This window comes from Astyanax mexicanus, chromosome 3 (assembly GCF_023375975.1).
Source record: "Astyanax mexicanus isolate ESR-SI-001 chromosome 3, AstMex3_surface, whole genome shotgun sequence".
Taxonomy (NCBI): Eukaryota; Metazoa; Chordata; class Actinopteri; order Characiformes; family Acestrorhamphidae; genus Astyanax; species Astyanax mexicanus.
This window is the reverse complement of record NC_064410.1, coordinates 7154810-7176223: the sequence shown is the minus strand read 5'-3', so window position 1 is coordinate 7176223 and position 21414 is coordinate 7154810. Positions and strand designations below refer to the sequence as shown.

General features: G+C 39.7%; 1 protein-coding gene across 3 annotated transcripts in view; it reads left to right on the top strand.

Moving 5' to 3' along the window:
- hdac5 (histone deacetylase 5) overlaps nucleotides 1-21414 on the top strand; it is a 198102-nt gene that overhangs the window by 162087 nt on the left and 14601 nt on the right. For 2 of the 3 annotated variants that reach the window (XM_049476086.1, XM_022668031.2), the window contains 7 exons: nucleotides 3141-3260; nucleotides 4753-4972; nucleotides 6135-6340; nucleotides 7178-7459; nucleotides 18688-18853; nucleotides 19670-19803; nucleotides 21094-21214. In XM_049476086.1, the coding sequence (XP_049332043.1) occupies nucleotides 3141-3260; nucleotides 4753-4972; nucleotides 6135-6340; nucleotides 7178-7459; nucleotides 18688-18853; nucleotides 19670-19803; nucleotides 21094-21214 (1249 nt within the window). The remainder of the gene's footprint in view (nucleotides 1-3140; nucleotides 3261-4752; nucleotides 4973-6134; nucleotides 6341-7177; nucleotides 7460-18687; nucleotides 18854-19669; nucleotides 19804-21093; nucleotides 21215-21414) is intronic. The other variant, XM_022668032.2, reaches the window with a different exon arrangement.

Genomic DNA, 21414 nt, shown 5'->3' with positions numbered 1-21414 from the left:
CTTCAAAGATTAAGAAAAAACAGGTGGCGATAAAAAATCCACTATGTGCTCGTGGACCCCTGTTTCCATCTAGACTATATGGGTTGTTTTGAGTCTTGATTTCTGGATCTAGCTATTTTTTGTGGAGTTTTTTATACGTCATAACGTATTTATGTACGTCAGCGTTGTCAGGGGAATGGGTAATTGTTGGGCTGATGAGTGTTGTTTTATTTCCTCTCGGTGTTTTATTTCTGGGCCGTGTTCTTGTATTTGTTATTTTTGCGAACGGGGCTCGCTGCCTGCATCTAATCAATCCCCCCAATGCCTTTTGGGGAAATGAACAGCAAAAAAAAAACAGCAGCAGCAGCAACAACCCTCAATGGCGTTAACAAAAGATTTCCCCATAAGTAGGGCAACAAATATAGCCCACATCAGTCTCGTCAGCCAGCCATTTTCTGCCGCGCTGTTCGCTCGATCACTGCCGTTCCCTGCGAGCGGCCGGTGACATAACCAGCGGGCTGTTGTTGCCGCGGCGCGTTCACGTACGAGCACATTCATACCTCATCCCAAAAATAGCCGCCGGAGATCGTTATTCTGCAGCCGTCGCTGCTGGAGGGGAACGGGCGTACGCAGCGAGAGAGGACGCAACAATGACATCATCATCATCATCATCATCATCATCTTCACCGCCGCCGCCACTGCAGTGAACGCAGCCTAACTGCTGAAAGGTCACCAATGTCCAACAGCAGCAGTCAACTTGGGATGTCTAGTCTAGAACTACACTTGCATGCCAAAAGTCATGGGACACCAGTGAATTGACCATGCACCAAGTTTGACCTAAGGGGATGGCTTGGGAACACCTACGCCTGTAAAAAAAAAAAAAAAAGAAAGGAAAAGAAATAGTGGGTGCCAAATGGATGAGTTGTCCATCTCCATGTCAAAAAATTGTGCCGGTATTTAACATCCCTTGATTTCCAGTGTCACACATGTATCATAAATACACCTCTGGAAACAATTAAGAGACTATGGTTGAGTAAAATGAACATCGTTATTTTATTCTATAAACTACGGAAAACATTCCTCCCAAATTCCAAATAAAAATCTGACTAGTTTCAGTTCCATGACATTTGGCCACTTCACAAATATGATGTTTAGGACGCTAAAACATAAGAGAATGAAGGTAGAATCATATTTTAAGTTCTTAAGAAAGGATATATTTTAAGGGTTCTTTAGTAAAACAATGGCAGCTCTCAACTATGTGAATGCCTGGTAATTTAAGGTGGTCTTTGTTTTTGTGTAATACAAGCCCAAAGTATGATACATCCGCCCCCATGCTTAACAGTTGGTGAGGTGTTCTTTTGTTTTATGAAATAAACTTGTTCAGTATCATTCAACTGGGTTCAGCTAACCCAGGGGTGTCCAAACTTTTTTTGTTGGGGGCCAGAAGGAGAAATATATTTGAAGTCACGGGCCACAGACTCTGTAATAAAACAAATAATGAAATATACCACTTTAAATAATACTTTTTTCCTGATTATTTCATTTACATACCATTTTACTTGACTTACTATCTTTATCTTTGACAGTGTTGTGTAAACTAAGATTTTTCTAATTGATGTTTAATTTCATGATGTTTCTTAATATTAAACTCCTTAATTACGGCAACTTTTAGACTCTCTCCGTTGTTAGACTCTTTGGCCCGTTTTTCTGTGCTAGAAATGCACACTCTCTCCGCTTTTAGACTCTTTGGCCCGTTTTTCTGCACTAGAAATGCGCACTCTCTCCATTTTTAGACTCTTTTGCCCGTTTTTCTGTGCTAGAAATGCGCACTCTCTCCGTTGTTAGACTCTTTGGCCCGTTTTTCTGTGCTAGAAATGCACACTCTCTCCGCTTTTAGACTCTTTGGCCCGTTTTTCTGCGCTAGAAATGCGCACTCTCTCCGCTTTTAGACTCTTTGGCCCGTTTTTCTGCGCTAGAAATGCGCACTCTCTCCGCTTTTAGACTCTTTTGCCCGTTTTTCTGCGCTAGAAATGCGCACTCTCTCCGCTTTTAGACTCTTTGGCCCGTTTTTCTGCGCTAGAAATGCGCACTCTCCGCTTTTAGACTCTTTGGCCCGTTTTTCTGCGCTAGAAATGCGCACCCTCTCCACTTTTACACTCTTTGGCCCATTTTTCTGCACTAGAAATGTGCACCCTCTCCACTTTTAGACCCTTTGCCCCGTTTTTCTGACACCTAGCGTTCAAACTTTGAATCTCACATTATAAAAACCTGTTTAACAGCGGGCCAACTTTCATTCTACTTTTAAAATACCTCGCGGGCCGCTCCAAAAAAGGAAACGGGCTGCAAATGGCCCGCGGGCCGTAGTTTGGACACCCATGAGCTAACCTGTTTTGGTGAGTCAGAGCTAAAGAAGAACGCTGTGCTTCCTTTGCATATCTCCAAGCGATTGACAGAATTAGGAAAGAGTGTGTTTGTGTGTGAGTTTGTGTGCATGTGTTTAAAAAATAAAAATACAGGCATAAGGGTGCGTATGAGTGTAGTATTGCGCAGCGCTGTTGAATGCTGGTGGATGATAGAGTGTGGCTGGGAGTGAATGAGCTATTTTCCACTCAGAGTGTGTTCGTTCATCGTGCTTCATCAGGCTCAGAGTCGGGGGGGTCAACACCACTGCCCCAAACACACTTCACAGCCTGCACTGTGGGTCACTGAGCCCAGTCACCCAGTTAGTGATTCAGTGTGAGATATAAAGAGTGTAAATGAATAGCAGAGGCCGTGAACACGCAAACTGCTTTTTATTTTTTTTTTGAGTGTGTGTGTGTGTTTGAATTCTGTGTGACTGTTTTAAATTTTAGTCTCTTGTTAATCTTCATACAGTTCACACTTTCACAACTCCACTTGTTTTGTTCAAAGGTTTGTGAATCATTGAATAATTAACACAGACTTTAACTGAGGCAAGTGAGACCTGCAGATCTTTAAATGTTGTTCTGGGTTCTTTTGTGACCTCCTGGATGAGTTGTCCATGCCCTTTTGGAACAATTTCGGTCGGCCTGAGAAATGAATTTGTAACCTTTTCTGGACTAACCTCTTCTTTATGTATCTTTCTCTCTCTCTCTCTCTCTCTCTCTCTCTCTCTCTCTCTCACTCTCTCTCTCTCTCCACAGCAGCTGCGTTCTCTGCACCAGTCTCTGAATGCGGACGGAACAGTGAGCCCCCTCAGCCTGTACACGTCACCCTCTCTACCCAACATCTCCCTGGGTCTGCCAGCTAACGCACACATCACTGTGAGTCCATATAGAGCATACACACACACTACCCTACTGGAAAATCCACTTTTGTGTTTTAAATCTGAAAAACACTTTTTTTTTTAAATACTGAATTCATTTTTTATGCAGTAGCTGCAGCATCTTTTTTTTTAAAGAGTAAAAAATATTGTAGTTTACAGCATATTATTGCATTTTTGCATGTCAAAGTTAACCCAGCAACATGTCAGTAGGCCACTAATAATGTACAATGTACCACTTCAGTTTCTGAATCAGTTTCTCTGATTTTGCTATTTATAGGTATATGTTGGAGTAAAATTAACATTGTTTTTAACTCTATAAACTACAGACAACATTTCTTCCAAATTCTCCTTTCATACCTCAAATAATGCAAAGAAAACAAGTTCATATTTATAAATTTTTAAGAGTTCAGAAATCAATATTTGGTGGAATATCCCTGATTTTTAATCACAGTTTTCATGCATCTTTGCATCATGTTCTCCTCCACCAGTCTTGCACACTGCTTTTGGATAACTTTATGCTACTCACTCTTGGTGCAAAATTCAAGCAGTTCAGCTTGGGTTGATGGCTTGTGATAATAAATGTTCACATTGTTGGTGAAAGAATAAAGTGTAAAGTATAATAAAGTGTGGGTCACCCTAAGCTGGTCTTCGATGGTCAAGGCAGTGGAAAAGCTGGTCATCTATCTTTCACATGATACATAGAACCAAGACCCTTTTTATTCTCTGACGTATGAAACTCAGGAAACACATGGTGGCGGTAGGATCTTCGTAAGGTTTGAATCTTAAATACTAGGACTGGAAGGTTAAACAGATTTATTTGATTAATCAAATTACTGTTTTGCTGCATTTTGGTGCGTTTTTTGGTGCGATTTATTTGATTATTAATATTACTGTTTTTGGTGTTCTATATGTACAGCTTTACATATAGAACTTTCTAGAGGAAATCTCAGTAAAAAAAATTGCCTCTATTAGTAACCTGTAAAGAACTTATTTTATATTTTTTGTTTAAATCTATTTTATTTTATATTTTATTTTAATATAAATGTCTTATTTCCTACTTTTTTATGAAATTGTTACTTTTCAATTGTTTTATTTGTTTTTTATTACTTTTGCATTTTGCTTATTTATTTAATTTTATTGTGAAGCACTTTGAGCTGCATTTTTATGTATGAAAGGTGCTATATAAATAAAGTTTATTATTATTATTATTATTATTATTATTATTATTATTTATGTGCTTTAATTTAAATAGTGCTGCAAAGAAAAGTTATGTACAAACTTAAAATTTAAATCGAAATCAAGAATCACTCATATATTTAAAAAAATAATTGTACATATTTTTTTTTAATATCATTCTGCCCTAATAAATACAGTGGCTATATTTGTGTTGTTGTCATAGTGACGCTTGGTTCTATTCACTCAATATCATCACTCTAAAACATCCACTTTAGTACAGTTTATCCCTTTAACCCTTTAAACTCTTCCTCCAGGCCCCTCAGAAGCTGAGCGTTCAGCAGGATGCGGAGCGGCAGGCTCTTCAGTCCCTCCGGCAGGGCGGGGCTCTGACAGGGAAGTTCGTGAGCACCTCGTCTCTGCCGTCCCACGAGCCGGACCCCGCGGCCCCCACAAACAGCCACAGCACACACTCCTCCCTCCTGCAGCACGTCCTGCTGCTGGAACAGGCCCGCCAGCAGAGCGCCTTGCTCGCAGGTAAGCTCTTAAATGACTTTTTAATTCACACAGTTATCTCAATATAATATAAATATAACATTATAGTCATTATGGCTTTTAGAAAAATGTGTTTTGAGGAGGGTGCAGCTTAATTTAGGGCGTGTCAGTGTGTCTTTGCTATCAGAACAATGGGAAAAGTATGCCTTGTGTGGCTTGAAACTGAAAATGACATGTACTAATAAATGTGTTTTGTGCGTAGCATGAAATATACCATATCAGTTTGTCACTTGCCATTCCTTTTAAGAGCCAGGTGCGCTCTGACTTTGGTGGATTGGTATTTTAACAGCGCAGTGCTTCTGCACTTTACAACAGAAAAAAATGACCTGCTCAGTAGAGACAGTAATTAAAAGCAGGAAAACTCTAGTTATAATACTCTTAACTTTGGAAGAAACATTAAAAAGGAGGTTGTCCCAACACTTCTGTCCATGTAGTGCATCATTTAATACTGAGATTCATGTTCTTCAGCTTGTGGAGCATGCATATTATGATTCACAGGATATACTGTAAATGCACAGGTCTAAACTCTACCTTTTTATTCTAGCTCTGAGTTTCTGATAAGTGTAGGCAGGGGTTTGAATTCACTGTGGGTGGCTAATGTAGGGCGTCCTGAACTTTGGTGCTCACTCTTTTCTGAGAAACATCTGATCCTCTTGGAAAAGAAAAGTCGTCTAATACGTGCTCAAAGAGTCAAGCATCAGGGTCAGTTCATGACTCGAATCAGAACCGGCTTGGGAGTATTTTGAACTTAACACAGAGGGCTAAAACATATTTTAGCGATCTGCAGACAAGCCGTCATCTGTGCAGCTTGATTTAGGGCATGACATTGTGTCTTTGCTATCGTAACGATGGGAAAAGTATGCTTTGTGTGGCTCAAAATGAGCAAAAAACATGTACTAATTTTCACAATTAAACATGGCTGTGTTTTGGGCATAGCTTAAAATAAACCTATCAGCATGTCTCTTGCTATTGCTTTTAAGAGCCAAGTGTGCTCTGACTTTGGCGGATTGCTATTTTAACGGCGTAGTGCTTCTGCGCTTCTCAGCCGAGGAAACTGACCTGCTTGTTCATGCCGTGAAGGTGCTCCAGCAGGTCATTTACCGGACCATCTTCCCTCACTTTTCTCTCCTCTCTCTCCTCATAGTGCCCATGTATGGCCAGTCACCCCTGGTTACAGGCGAGCGCGTGTCCAATAACATGCGAACGGTGACCAAGCTGCCCCGGCATCGTCCACTGAGCCGCACACAGTCGGCCCCTTTACCGCAGACGCCTCAGGCCCTGCAGCACCTCGTCATGCAGCAGCAGCACCAGCACTTCCTGGAGAAGCAGAAACACTACCAGCTCAACAAGGTACAACCCGAGTGCACCTTTAACATTATTAACAGTTCTTTAACATTAACAGTATAGTGACCAAATTTGAATATTATATAAGACTAATTGGTACTTTAGGCAGTGTGGGCAGTGTGCCAAGTCCTGCTGGAAAATGAAATCCGTATCTTTGTAAAAGTTGCCAGCAGTTGTCGGAAGATCTTACAGCACTTTATGCTTCACTCTGCATTCGACAACTTTTATGGAGATGAGGATTTCATTTTCCAGCAGGACTTGGCACACTGCCCACACTGCCAATTGGTCTTATATAATATTCTAATTTTCTAAGACACCTAATTTTGGGTTTTCATTGGCTGTAATCCATAATCATCAACAATAAAAGAAATAAACTCTTAAAATAGATCACTTTGTGTGTAACACGTCTATATAATATATGAAAGGAATCACTAAAATAAAGTAACTTTTCAATGATATTCAACATTTTTAGGACGCAACTGTAATTTTGGTAAAATTTTGCATAATAATGGGTGACATACAACAGTAATACACATTGTTAAATGGTTATTTATTAATGTTAATTTTTAATTAATGTCTTAACTAGTCATTAATTGGCATTATTTAACATGACTTGAACATAAAAATGTAAATTCTTAAGAATGTACTAAATAGTATTAATCATTTAATTAAGACATTAGACATTATACTGTAAGTACTCTTAATGTACCCTTATTGTAAAGTACTGATAAATTATAAATATTACTAAAATGTTAGTAATATTTACAGCTTACGATGTCAATATAAACATGACAACCTCTGAAGTTACAAGCTTTTCACAAGCCCCACCATTCCCTCCCTCAGATCCTTTCCAAAGGGGCGGAGCTTCCCCGCCAGCCTCCTACCCACCCGGAGGAGACGGAGGAGGAGCTCACGGAAACAGCAGAGATGTCAGAGGAGCGAGGGGAGGGACCTGAGCATGTGAGACAGGGGCTTCAAAAGGACAGCTCTGGCGAGACCACGCCCCCTTCGGAACGAGTGGTCACTCTGAAGGGTGAGAGCACGGAGAGCGACCTGGAGGAGGAGGACGATGAAGATGAAGCCATCGAGCTGAAGGAGTGTGATGAGGATGCTCCATACGGACAGGTGAGGAGATGAGGAGAGGTTTTAATGTTTTGGTTTTCCTTTCCAGGTGTTTTGCTGGTTTACATTAGTGTACTAGTGTTTAATAGTAGTGACTATGAAACCAGACCTCAAGCAGTTTGGACTTTGTGTCTCTCCACTCTTCCTCCAGACTCTGGACCCTTGATTTACAAATGAAATGTAAAATTTACTGATGATCAGTGATGGTTTGGAGAGACATGTCATCTGCTGGTGTTGATCCACTGTGTTTTATTATCAAGTCTAAAGTCTAAAGTGCACAGTGTATTTCCAGAAAATCTTACAGCACTTCATGCTTCCCTCTGCATCTGTCAACTTTTATGGAGGTGCGGATTTCATTTTCCAGCAGGACTTGGCACACTGCCCACACTACCAAAAGTACTTATAATAAATATAATATTCTTGGTGTTGTTTTCAAACCAGGATGTCATCAGGATGCTATGCTTTGATGGTGGTGCAGGTAGTTTTGCAGCAGTTTTGTCAAGGTGTTCAAGTGGCAGGACCATGACCGGTTCTGTGAGACTTGAACTTTGCCAGGGTGCTTAAAAGTTTCTACTCTTTCCAATGCGGTACCATTGTTCCAAACAAGGTGGATCAAATTTAACATCAAGAGCATTGTAGAGGGAGGCTTCGAGTGGTCCAGCGGGCTAAGCGCTGCCACTATGATTAGGAAGTTGCTGGTTCGAATCCTGTTAATGCAGCTTGCCATCGGTTACCGGAGACCTGAGAGAGCACAATTTGCCTTGCTCTCTATCTCTCTCTCCACATCACTCCAAAGGGTGATGTAGATCAGCACAAGGCTGCGTCTGTGAACTGATGTATTGAAACAGAGTCGCTGTGCTTTCCTCTGTGCGCACTGTGATGCTACTCAGCAATGCTACATCAGCAGCAGATGTGATAGGGTAATGAGTGGGTTGGGTGAAGATGCCCTGGTTGACCCAGACAGCCATAGCTTGATCACCTGGTGCTCCACAAGCGTTCCCAAGAAGTTTCTTCAGACCGTTGAATGCATTTCCAGCAGCCCATTAAACTTTGGACACACTTCCTGTGGCCGTAGCTGGGCTGGCCTTTCTCGTTTCATCAAAAAGTCCTCCAGAGTTCTGTTTTTAGCTCTTTTCCTTTCTTCAGCTCCAGCTTATTCAGTCGCTCCTTTGCGTAATGTCAGATTCCTCCAGCTCTTGCACTCTGACATGTTACAAAAGCGGCGCTGATGAAACGCGGCCGCATTGACGCACGCCGCCGAGCGGCCGCCAATGACTGTCCTCGGCCCGGGCACAATGCAGTGCTCACAGTGTGAAATCTGTCGGCTTCATCTGCTTCACAGCCGCCGAGCAGGAGTACAAACACACACTCGCTCACTCGTTCACTCGCTGCCACCACACAGTCAGCGCCACTAACTTTATATAGAGCTTTATATAGACTCCTCACAGACACTGCAACCCTTAACCCCAGACCTGTTATTATTCACCTCTGATCACTGGCTACTCTGTAGGGTTCAGCTGTATAGCTGTTATATATGTTACATAAGTTTAAAACAGGGTTCTTTGAGGGTTCTTTTCTAAATGCAGTGGTTCTAAATATACTTACATTTAAATAACTCTTAAAAAAAATTAAATTTAAAGTTAAGGACGATCTGTTTTTATAAAAATCCTTTTTCTCTCAGTTTTATCTTCCGCTACTTACGATCCCTTTTTGCCTCCCGTACATAGTTCAAGATGTACAAATGTACAAATACATGTACAGCTCTGGAAGAAATTAAGAGACCACTTCAGTTTCTGAATCAGTTTCTCTGATTTTGCTAATTATAGGTATATATTTGAGTAAAATGAACATTGTTGTTTTATTCTATAAACTACAGACAACATTTCTCCCAAATTTCTAATAAAAATATTGTCGTTTAGAGCATTTATTAGCAGAAAAAAAAATGGCTGAAATAACAAAAATATGCAGAGCTTTCAGACCTCAAATAATGCAAAGAAAACAAGTTCATATTTATAAAGTTTTAGGAGTTCAGAAATCAATATTTGGTGGAATAACACTGGTTTTTAATTGTAGTTTTAATGCATCTTAGCATGTTCTCCTCCTCCACCAGTCTTACACACTGCTTTTGGATATCTGAATGCCTTTACTCCTGGTGCAAAATGTCTAGCAGTTCTGTTTGGTTTGATGGCTTGTGATCATTCCTTTTCCTCCTAATTATATTCCAGAGGTTTTCAATTTGGTGAAATCAAAGAAACTTGTTATTTTTTCCAGAGCTGTATATTTAAGGGTTGCACAAAGTTAGATAACCTTTTTTTTAAATACTATAAAGGATGTTATTGCATTTTGTGTGGCATTTAGAGATTTTCTGAATTAATTATTTACAAAAAGAGTTCTGTGAAATACAGAAATATCATATAAAATAAATATCATAAATAGTTTTTCAAACTATTTAAAGCAAAACTTCTGAACACTTATTTTCCACCATGGTTTGAATCTCGGTCATGCTGGTCATGGTCACCATCAGCAGCCGGAGTCTGAGCGAGCACAATGGCCTTGCTTTCTCTGGGTGGGTAGATGGCGCTCTCTCCCCACATCATTATTACTAGGGGTGGGCGATATAGCTCTAAAATAATATCACGATATTTCATTGTATTTTCACGATAACGATACTTTTGGCGATATGACAAAACACTAAATTAGAATTAGAATTATTTAAAGTTGCATGCAATATGATATGGCTAAATGAGATATTTAAAAAAATATTTTGTCAGATTTGTAACAGAATCTAGGATTATTAATATCCAGGATTAAAATAAAATACATGATACTGTAGTATCCCTATATATAATGGGTAATTAGAACAGTGTGATTTTTTTTCTTTTTCTAAAAAAAGGCAAAAAAGTGGTACTCTGATGTGATAATTAGGTAATTAGTGGTAGGTGATATGGCACGATATTTCAGGGTATAATATCGTTCACGATATTCAATATTTTTGGCGATATTATCACGTACGATACGATATTGATACGTACACCCCTAATTATTACTAATGTGAGGATGGTCAGCAGTTCAAATAAAGTTGGCAAATCATGATGTCATGACATTCTAGATTGATTAAATGCTCAAAAAGGGTTCCATATAGTACCAAAAATTATCTAATGATCTTTTATGATCCTTGACAAAGCAAAAGCCATAAATAAAGCACTGTTGAACCCTGATCACTAGTGATAATAAATGCATGGTGTCACTAAATGTAAATTAGTTCTCATTCAAAGCTCATTTAAAGGCAAGTTCTGCAGGTTAGATGTTCCTGTTTTCTGCAGGAACCTTCTAAAACATCCCTATCGTTGTTTCTATAGGGTTATTAGATGGAGAACCAGGTTTCATCCACAGCAGAGAGTGTAGTGCAGAAGGAGCTGCATGGTGGGAGCTGCAGGATCCGTGCTTTCCTCAGCTGTGTGCTGCGTGACGAGCTCAGGGGCGAGTTTGCGGGGGTTTGGTGACGGAGGGATAATGAAGGGGATTCCTCTCAGAGACAGCCAGGGTAAAAAAAAAAGACTCTTCGCCCTTCGGAAAGAGAGATGTAGTGTGGAGGGAAGAGGATGGGGGGACGGGAGGAGGGAAACGAGGAAGAGCGCTTTCCTTTCCTCCCACCAGTGAGTCACCCCTCTGCGTCGTGTGCTGGAGAGATAGAGATAGAGAGAGAGAGGACAGGAACGAGAGAGAGAGAGATGGAGAGAAACAGAGCTGATGATCCAGAATTAATAGGTTGGAATACATATGACAACAGGACAGCATCCTGATGTTCTGCTCAGTGTGAGACGCTTCTGTTCAGTATTTCTCACTATGCAGAAGTTTTTTAGTATGTGCCTGTTTCTCAGGATATAAAGGTTCTCGGTATATGATGGTTCTACTCAGTATGTGAAGTATCTCACTGTGGTTGGTTCTGCTCTGTATGTGATGTTTCATCTTTCTCATCTCAGTAGGTGAAGGTTTCTTGTCAGTATTGTAAAGATTTCAGTAGCTGAAGATTTTTAGTCATATATTTATTAAATACAGGTAATAGACTATCAAAAAGTTTGATTCGTTAAGCTCAGGTATCAAAGCAGTTTTTTTAATTAGATGCTTAGGTTGGTATACAATATATTACAGTAACAGGGTTGCAAATCTAGGCTAAGTTGTGGTTTACCCCAGGAACAGATGCTAACTGTAAAATTTAGCTATGAATACAAGATCAAAGACAAACATGGTTATATAAGTATATAAAGTAAATTTTGACTCTACTCATTATTAGTCTTACAATATGAGTAACAGGGTTGCGTTCACTGAGTGACACACACAACTTGGACAAACATATTTGAGAAAAAAAAAAACTTGAAAATTGTTAGAGCACTTACTCTTGGTCTTGGTCTTGCCATGTGGGCAGAAAATGTCCTTGTGATGTCACTTCCTTTGTGCCAGTAGACGAATATTTTTAACTCTTTCTCTGCCAGGTAAAATTCCTTATGGTAACAGGGTTGCGCGCATGTTAATAATAGCATAAAAACTGTAACATGTAATACAGTGTAGACCGAAGAAGTTGTTTTCATAAGTAAAGGAGATGCATATCAACAATATACAAGAGGAAGTCATTTATTTAGAGCTTATTTTAATTGTTAAATTTGCCAAAGGAGTTGGTCACCCAATGTGTGGGACAAGAGAAAACGCCCATTTTTTGAGGTGGTCCAAAGGTATTCGGTCTTTTGAATAATATCTAAGGAGCTTATTTTTCCACCATATTTTACAGTTTGTCTTATAACAAGTACATTTTTCACAAAAAATAGTCATTTAGATATTTTGGATACATACATTTGAAATTTAAGTGGTGGGACAGGAAATGTACCAAAATCCTGGAATGTCCCAAAAATCTTATTATGTGAAGGTGATGGTTCTTCTCAGTATACCTACAATCTCAGTATATGAGGGTATTTCTCAGTATTTGAAGGTTTCAGTTAGTGCTGGGTGGTATATCGGTTCATTCTGTATACCGCGGGTGAATTTGAACCGTATGCATTTCTCTAATACCGCCACACCGCTAGAGGGCGCTGCGGAGCGCCGTGTGAAGCACCACCAAAGAAGAGAGTCAAACGCTGGTGTAGCTCCATCCTGCAGAGACATCAGAACAGTTCCTGCTGCTGTTTCTACTGTATGAGTGTCTTTATCCCAGTAAAATACAGCAGTAACTACTTTAATTTTAAATATATTAATGCTGTAGCTTGAAGGATTATTTGAATGTATTTGTTAACTGGAGAAAGAAGGGAATTGTAGCTGATTTAAATACTGTAATGCCTCTTATGGCTTCAATAATAACATACAGTCAATTTATATTAAACTTAACATAAGTTATCTAACTTATCTAGCTTTTGAGAAATATCTCTTCGAGTACTTAAACATTGACTCCTTTAGGTGTGTTTATAGTGTTTTTAGAACTATTTATTAATTAAAATGTTTTATTTTGTAAAGGGAGCCGTGTTAAATTTGTTAGCGTATCTATTTTTAAGGTCTATTGTTTACATTCTTTAGCAATTTTCTGATAGTAAAGTCTGATTTCTTCATATATTATGTGTAATTGTGTGGGACAAAGTAAACCCAATACTAATCAAAGCCTTAATTTAAAGCCGTATTGTTTTATATTACATGTAGTCCTCTAACAGTACAGTGAATCACAAACCTTCTTTAAAAGGCCAATCATGCAAAAAAAAAAAATAATAATAAAATAAAATAAAAAAATACTGTGACATACCAGCACAAGAATTTCTAGAATATCAATAAAGTATCTATCTATCTATCTATCTATCTATCTATCTATCTATCTATCTATCTATCTATCTATCTATCTATCTATCTATCTATCTATCTAGTTTCAGTATGTAAAAGGTTCATGTCAGTATGGTAAAAAAAAATAATCAGTATGTTCTCAGTACTTGAAGGTTCCTCTCAGTATGTGAATGTTTTCTACATGCACAGGATCTCAGTATTCAGTGTTCTCAGTAAGGTTTTCAGTCTGTGAAGATTCATATCAGTATGGTAAAGATCTCAGTATGTGAAGGTGATGGTTCTTCTCAGTATATAAGTGTATTTTTTTCTATATGTGCAGGTTTTCAGTATGTCATAGTTCATCTTAGTATGGTAAAGATAAATGTGAAGGTTTTCTGTATGTGAAGATTCATGTCTGTATGTAAAGATCTCAGTGTTTGAAGTTGATGGGTCTTCTCAGTATGTAAGTGTATTTCTGCGTATGTGCAGGTTTTCAGTATGTGAAGTTTCATGTCAGTATGGTAAAGATCTTAGTATGTGAAGGTTTTTAGTACCTGAAGGTTTTCCTCAGTGTCTAAAGCTTTTTTGGATGCACAGGGTCTCAGTATGTGAAGGTTTTTTAATGTGAAGGTTCATGTCTCTATGGTAAAGATCTCAGTATGTGAAGGTGATGTTTCTTTTCAGTATACCCAGTAGGGGTGGGCAATATTATATCGTATACAATATATCGTGACACAGAAATATCATGATATTAAAAATCCATATCGTGATAATAGAGATGTTCTGTCTTAAAAGTAGTCTATTATTTACTGTGCAGCTTTAGGTGTATTTATTGTGTAATTGTTTTAGTTTGCAGTTTATATGCATGCACTAAATATTCTGCAATATTTTTTGCTGCATTATATTATTTTATGCTATATTATTTCTTTTGCCACATTATGATTATGCTGTTATACTCTTATACTATATTCCTGAAATTAATTAATTATTTTAGTTTTCCTATATCGCCAGGTATATCGTTATCGCAAAAATACCCTGAAATATTGTGATATTATTTTAGAGCCATATCGCCCACCCCTAATACCCAGTATCTCAGTATATGAAGGTTCTGCTCAGTATGTAAAGGTTTTTTATGTAAAGCTTCATGTCTCTATGGTAAAGATCTCAGTATGTGAAGTTTTTTTTAATGTAAAGGTTCATGTCTCTATGGTGAAGATCTCAGTATGTGAAGTTTTTTTTAATGTAAAGGTTCATGTCTCTATGGTAAAGATCTCAGTATGTGAAGGTGATGTTTCTTTTCAGTATACCCAGTATCTCAGTATATGAAGGTTCTGCTCAGTATGTAAAGGTTCATGTCTGTATGGTAAAGATCTCAGTATGTGAAGGTGATGGTTCACCTCAGTATATAAATGTCTACTCAGTATGGGAATGTGCTGATTCTTTTTCTGTGTGGAAAGATCTACTCAGGATGTGATTTTTTTTTTTTACTGGAAAACAAAAGACCTTCTTCGGTATGTTTAGGTTCTTCTCAGTATGTAAAAATTTTTATTGGCATACTACGGTTCTTCCCAGTATATTAGGGGCTGATGTGAGTGTCTCATTACTTGAAGGTTCTTCTCAGTGTGTGGAGGTAGCTCTTAGTATGTGTATATATATATATATATATATATATATATACTGTATATATATGTTTTTATATTTTAGTTTTGATCATTTCTGGAGTTATCTCTGTGTGTGAGAGAGAGAGTGTGTGTGTGTGTGTAGGAGTGTGTGTGTGTGTGTGTTTTAGTGGATTGTAATGGATGGTAATGACAGCACTACTGCAGTGAATCAGGCACTTGTGTGTGTCGGTTCGCATTCATTTGCATAACAGGCTAAGTCGGTCTGCAGTAGGGTGTGATGCTGGTCTTAATTCACACACACACACACACACACACTCACTCACGAACACACACACCTAGGGGAGAAAGAAGAGAGAGACGGAATGAATGAGGGATAGAAAGTAAATGAGAAAGAGTGAATGAGAGGGCGGTGAGAAAGAGAGAGAAAGGGAGAGAGAATGAATAAGAAAGAGAGAGAGTGAGGCAGAGAGAGAGAGAGAGAGAGAGAGAGAGAGCGCCACTCCCCTCTAACTGGGATCATTGAGAAAAATGTTGAAAGGATCACAGCATTAACATTCATCCTGCATCCTCATGCTGCTGCAGCAGACACACACACTTACACACACACACACACACTTACACACACACACACACCCTGCACTGCGCTTTTCCCTCTTTTCTGTGAATGGAAGTGTCTCTGACTCATCTCTCCTCTGTGAATCATCCGGCCCCCGCCTTCCCGCCCTGCACTTCGTGTGTGTGTATCTTCTCCACTTGTCTGCTTCAGTGCCTTGAATACAAATTGGATCCCAGTCACCCAGTGAAGAGAGGGAGAGAGAGACTTAGAGAGATAGAGAGAAAGAAAAAGAGAGGGAGAGTAAAAGACAAAGAGAGATGCAGCAATCTCAGTCTCTCTCTGTCCCAGTCTCTATACTTTCTACTGCCTTTCTATCTCAATCTTTCTCTTTCTTTCTGTCTATCTCATACTTTCTCTAGCAGTGTCCCTCTATCTCCCTTTCTCAATCTCTCTCTATCTCAGTAACCTTTTAGGACTCCCACTCATGCCCCAACACGAGGAGGGTGAAGACAAGCACATGCCTCCTCCGATACATGTGAAGTCAGCCACCGACTCTTTTTAAACTGCTGCTGATGCAGCATTGCCAAATAGCATCACAGCGCACTCGGAGGAAAGCGCGGCGACTCGGTTCCGATACATCAGCTCACAGACGCAGCCTTGTGCCGATCAACATCACCCTTTGGAATAATGTGGGGAGAGAGCACCATCTACTGTACCCACCCAGAGAGAGCAAGGCCAATTGTGCTCTCTCAGGGCTCTGGTTTTCGAAGGCAAGCTACATGAACAGGATTCAAACTGGCAATCTCCTGATCATATTGGCAGCACTTAGCCCGCTGGACCACTCTGTGCCCTATCTTAGTGAACTTTAATCTTAGTGTTCCTCTGTTTCAGTGTCCTTCAATCTTAGTGTCCGTGAATCTAAGTTTCTCTCAATCTTAGTGTCCCTCAATCTTCGTGTCTCTCTACCTTAGTCTCCTTCTACCTCAGGGTTCCTCAATCTTAGTGACCCTCAATCTTAGTGTCCCTCAATCTAAGTGTCCCTCAATCTTAGTGTCCCACAATCTAAGTGTCTCTATATCTCACTTCCTCTCTCTCATTGCCTCTCTATCTCAGTCTCCCTCTATCTCAGCACCTCTCTATCTCAGTCTCCCTCTATCTCAGCACGTCTCTATCTCAGTGCTTCTCTATCTCAGTCTCCCTCTGTCTCAGTCTTCCTCTATCTCAGTCTCCCTCTATCTCAGCACCTCTCTATCTCAGTGATTCTCTATCTCAGCACGTCTCTATCTCAGTGCTTCTCTATCTCAGCACCTCTCTATCTTAGTGTCTCTCTATCTCAATCTCCCTCTATCTCAGTCTCCCTCTATCTCAGTGCTTCTTTATCTCAGCACGTCTCTATCTCAGTGCTTCTCTATCTCAGTCTCCCTCTGTCTCAGTCTTCCTCTATCTCAGTCTCCCTCTATCTCAGCACCTCTCTATCTCAGTGATTCTCTATCTCAGCACGTCTCTATCTCAGTGCTTCTCTATCTCAGCACCTCTCTATCTTAGTGTCTCTCTATCTCAATCTCCCTCTATCTCAGTCTCCCTCTATCTCAGTGCTTCTTTATCTCAGCACGTCTCTATCTCAGTGCTTCTCTATCTCAGTCTCCCTCTGTCTCAGTCTTCCTCTATCTCAGTCTCCCTCTATCTCAGCACCTCTCTATCTCAGTGCTTCTCTATCTCAGCACGTCTCTATCTCAGTGCTTCTCTATCTCAGCACCTCTCTATCTTAGTGTCTCTCTATCTCAATCTCCCTCTATCTCAGTCTCCCTCTTTCTCAGTCTCCCTCTATGTCAGTCTCTCTCTCAGTGTCCCCCTACTTCAGTCTTTCTATCTTACTGTCCCTATATCTCTGTGCGACTCTATCTCTATTCTACTTTCTCTCTTGTCTCTCTCCTCATCTGTCACTCAATCTCAGTCTCTCTCTCTCTCTCTCTCTCTCTCTTTTCTGATATAAGGCAGGCAGGCTGGTGTTTACAGCAGGGGAATCTGTAAGTAGTTTTCTGGCAGGTGGAGACGCTGCTGCTGCTGCTGTTCCTCTCTCCCCCGGGCTGTGTTTAGTCTGTCCAAAGCTAAATATAGCATATTACACACACACACACACACACACACACACACACTCTCACTTTTTCTCTTGTTCTTGTTCTCTTATTTTCTCCTCTCTCATTCTTTCTATCATTGTTTTTCTGCCTCTCTCTCTCTCTCTCTCTCTGTCCACTCGGGGATGAAGTATAATGTATGAAGTGTTAGCTTGAGCTCTTAGCTCACTCCCGACGTTTGGTTTGTGTTTCTTGTTTTTCTCCCCACACAGTGTCCCCACTCAGGTCCTGGACCTGTATTTATCACATGTCTCGGGAGCATTAGAGGTCCACACTGTCCAGATTCATCACGTAATCTCTGTTGTTTGATAAATATAATCAGTTGCATAAGCACTGTGTGTTGAGCCTACACCGCAGACTGGGGGCTAGAACTCTCGAGGTCATGGTTCAGGTTTACTCACATCCAGCATGTATTAGCAGAGACTTCAGTTAGTCTCTGTTTTTCTTTCTATTTTTATTCTTTTGGTCTTAAAGAAAATGGTAAAGTTTTTTTTTTTCTGAGGCTACAGGGCTCTGTTTGAGAGTGTAGAAACCTTGGGGCAATGAATTAAATGGAATTGAATAAAAGTTTGTTCCAGGGTATATCAGGTTCTCATATTCTAGCTGGACACCAACATCAACATCAGTAGACGTTGGTGTAATCTGGTTGAATGTAGGTGTGACATCAGGTCAAAAAAATAAAAAATCAGCAGAACTAATCTAATGGCACTGTAGGTTTGACATAGAATAGTGAGTACAGCTGACATTGTGACTAAAATCTCTAAAACCAAACAAAAAAATTTTTACATTTATCAAATGTTGGAGGCTTAGACAAATACAGTATGTAACTGTGATTTCCAACCAAAACTCAGTGTATGTTAAACGTTCATCGTGTTGGTTTAAGATGGTTATTTGGCTATTATTGGGACCAAAATTCAACATCTGCCTGATGTTGGATTTTAATGGTTACCTGACTAACGTCTGCCTAACTTTGAAACTTGAGGTCAACCCATTGTTGGTTCATGATTGATAGGTAATCCGATTTTTTACATTTTAAACGAATATTCAACATCTGTACAATGCTAAGTGGGAAGTGAGCTTCTTGCAAGTGAACTGAACTGGTCGTAATGTTTCCTCCTGCAGTTCTCAGATCAGCAGCACCTGCAGCAGCTGAATGTATTCCAGGCTTCTCTGTCCATTACGGGAATGCCCCACAGGCCGCTGGGACGGGCGCAGTCCTCCCCCATCACCTCCAGTCTTAAAGGGACGCCCATGGGCGAGTTACCCATCAAGCACCTCTTCACTACAGGTAACAGAGCATGTTGTAAACGGCATCAGTTTCATAAAGTAGGAGCTGTAAAGCCACTCTGCTGAAGTACAGCATTGTAAGGGTGAGTTTTCAGTGAAGTTTCTTCAGCACTAAGGCTGGGTGCAGCAGCATTAGCATTAGCAGTAGCCGCTAACCACAGCGCTAGCTCTTTCGCCATTCACAGCCGAGTATATAGGAATGTAGTCTGCGTGTTTACTGTGTTAAAACAACCTACATGGGATGAACCGCTAGCTGATAGCACCCTGGGTTACCTTAGTCTAGTGCTATCAGGCGGCATTTACATCTCACTAGGGCTGCAGATAGCAGCTAATGCTAATGCTTCTGCACCCAGCCTTAGTGCTTGAGAAGCTAAAACTAAAAACTCACCCTTAGACAAAAAATGGAAATCTAAGCTTACTGTAAATAAACAGAAGCACTTTACTCACCCAAATAAACGGTTTTCAGAAGAGAAATCTGTTTAGATTAACATCCAGCGCTTATTGTATGTTAATCTACATGGTTACACCCTTGGTCCTTACTATTGTAGCTTAAAATGTGCCTTATAATCCAGTGCGCCTTATGTATAAAAAAAAAATAGACCTGAAAATAGACCAGAACATAGACATTCATTGATAGTGTGCCGTATAATGAGTAAAATACAGTAATGTAATGTAGTGCAATGTAGCATAATGTAATTCAGTGTAGTGTAATTGTTATGTGAATTAGTGTAATGTAATGGGGTGTCATGTAATAAAACAAAAGATGTATTTCTTCTGATTTAGTCTATTTCTTACTCTCCTGCGCCCTCTGTCTCAGGGCTGGTGTATGACACCCTCATGCTGAAGCATCAGTGTATGTGTGGGAACACACACATCCACCCCGAGCACGCCGGTCGCATCCAGAGCGTGTGGTCCAGGCTTCAGGAGACCGGCCTGCTGGGCCGCTGTGAGGTGAGTAGGATGGAAAAGCTTGATGGAAGTAGCTTAAACCTGTATATACAGGTCTGGAAAAAAATAAGAGACCACTTCAGTTTTTGAATCAGTTTCTCTGATTTTGCTATTTATAGGTTTATGTTTGGGTAAAATGAACAATATTGTTTTATTCTACTGTATAAACTACAGACAACATTTCTCCCAAATTCCAAATAAAAATATTGTCATTTAGAGCATTTATTTGCAGAAAATGAGAAATGGCTGAAATAACAAAAAAAGATGCAGAGCTTTCAAACCTCAAATAATGCAAAGAAAACAAGTTCATATTCATAAAGTTTTAAGAGTTCAGAAATCAATATTTGGTGGAAAAACCCTGGTTTTTGATCATAGTTTTCAAGCGTCTTGGCATCATGTTCTCCTCCACCAGTCTTATACACTGCTTTTGGATAACTTTATGCCTTTACTTCTGCACTCTAAGAAATATAAGTACAGATTTGTACTTAAAAGAGTACAAAGCTTGTCGCTGGGGCTGTACCTTATATTGAGGCACAAAAAAGTACCTTTCAGTGAAAGTCCTTTTTTGTACCCATGGTTTTTGTGGCAGTAAAAATCATAAAGATTATAAACATTATCATCAAATAAATCTGGCTCAAAAACTTGATGATACAAAATTGTCTGGCTTTCAAATAAAAAATGTGCAATTTAAATATATATTGTTCATTAGTACAGTGATGCAGAATACTGAATGCACCCTTTGACTGGTTAAATGGTACAAATTTGTACTTATTGCTGTTAGAAATTACTTTGTACTTCAGAGGGAACAAATCTGACCCCGTAAAGACCAATATTGTACCTTTGAGGGTACAATTATAAAGAGTGTACCTTCGAGTACAAAAAAGTACTCATATCGTACCTCTGTTTTTTAGAGTGTGGTGTAAAAAATTCAAGCAGTTCAGTTTGGTTTGATGACTTGTTATCATCCATCTTCCTCTTGATTATATTCCAGAGGTTTTCAATTTGGTAAAATAAAAAAAACTCATCATTTTTAAGTGGTCTCATTTTTTTCCAGACTGTATATTGACATATATGCGCTTTTCTTCTATACAATGTGGTCAAAAAGTATTTGCCCCCTACAGATTTCTTTTGTTTTTGCTTTTTTATTATATGTACATTTTTCAGCTCTATTAAAAACATAGTTTTATGTTGTTTATAGCTACTTCTAACCAGTGTAAGACTGCTTTGCCCCACTTATCAGCTGATTTGTGTATTTATTTATTTGTTTGTTTGTTTGTTTGTTTGATTGTGTAGAGGATCCGAGGCAGGAAGGCCACGCTGGACGAGATCCAGACGGTGCACTCTGAGTACCACACGCTGCTGTACGGAACCAGTCCTCTCAACAGGCAGAAGCTGGACAGCAAGAAGCTTTTAGGTGAGTGAGGCAGCGGCGTGTTAAATTGATTGTGTGCAGATGTTCTGCACCAGTGTCTCTGGTGCGCTGGTCGCCGGTCCCCTGGCTCCAGTAACCCAAAAAAAGGGTCTCTCCTCCGAGCGTCCACTGCCGAGTGCGTCCATTAAACACGTCCCCCGCTCACTTCCGTTCTGGTGCGCAAACCTCTACTGACAGATGCT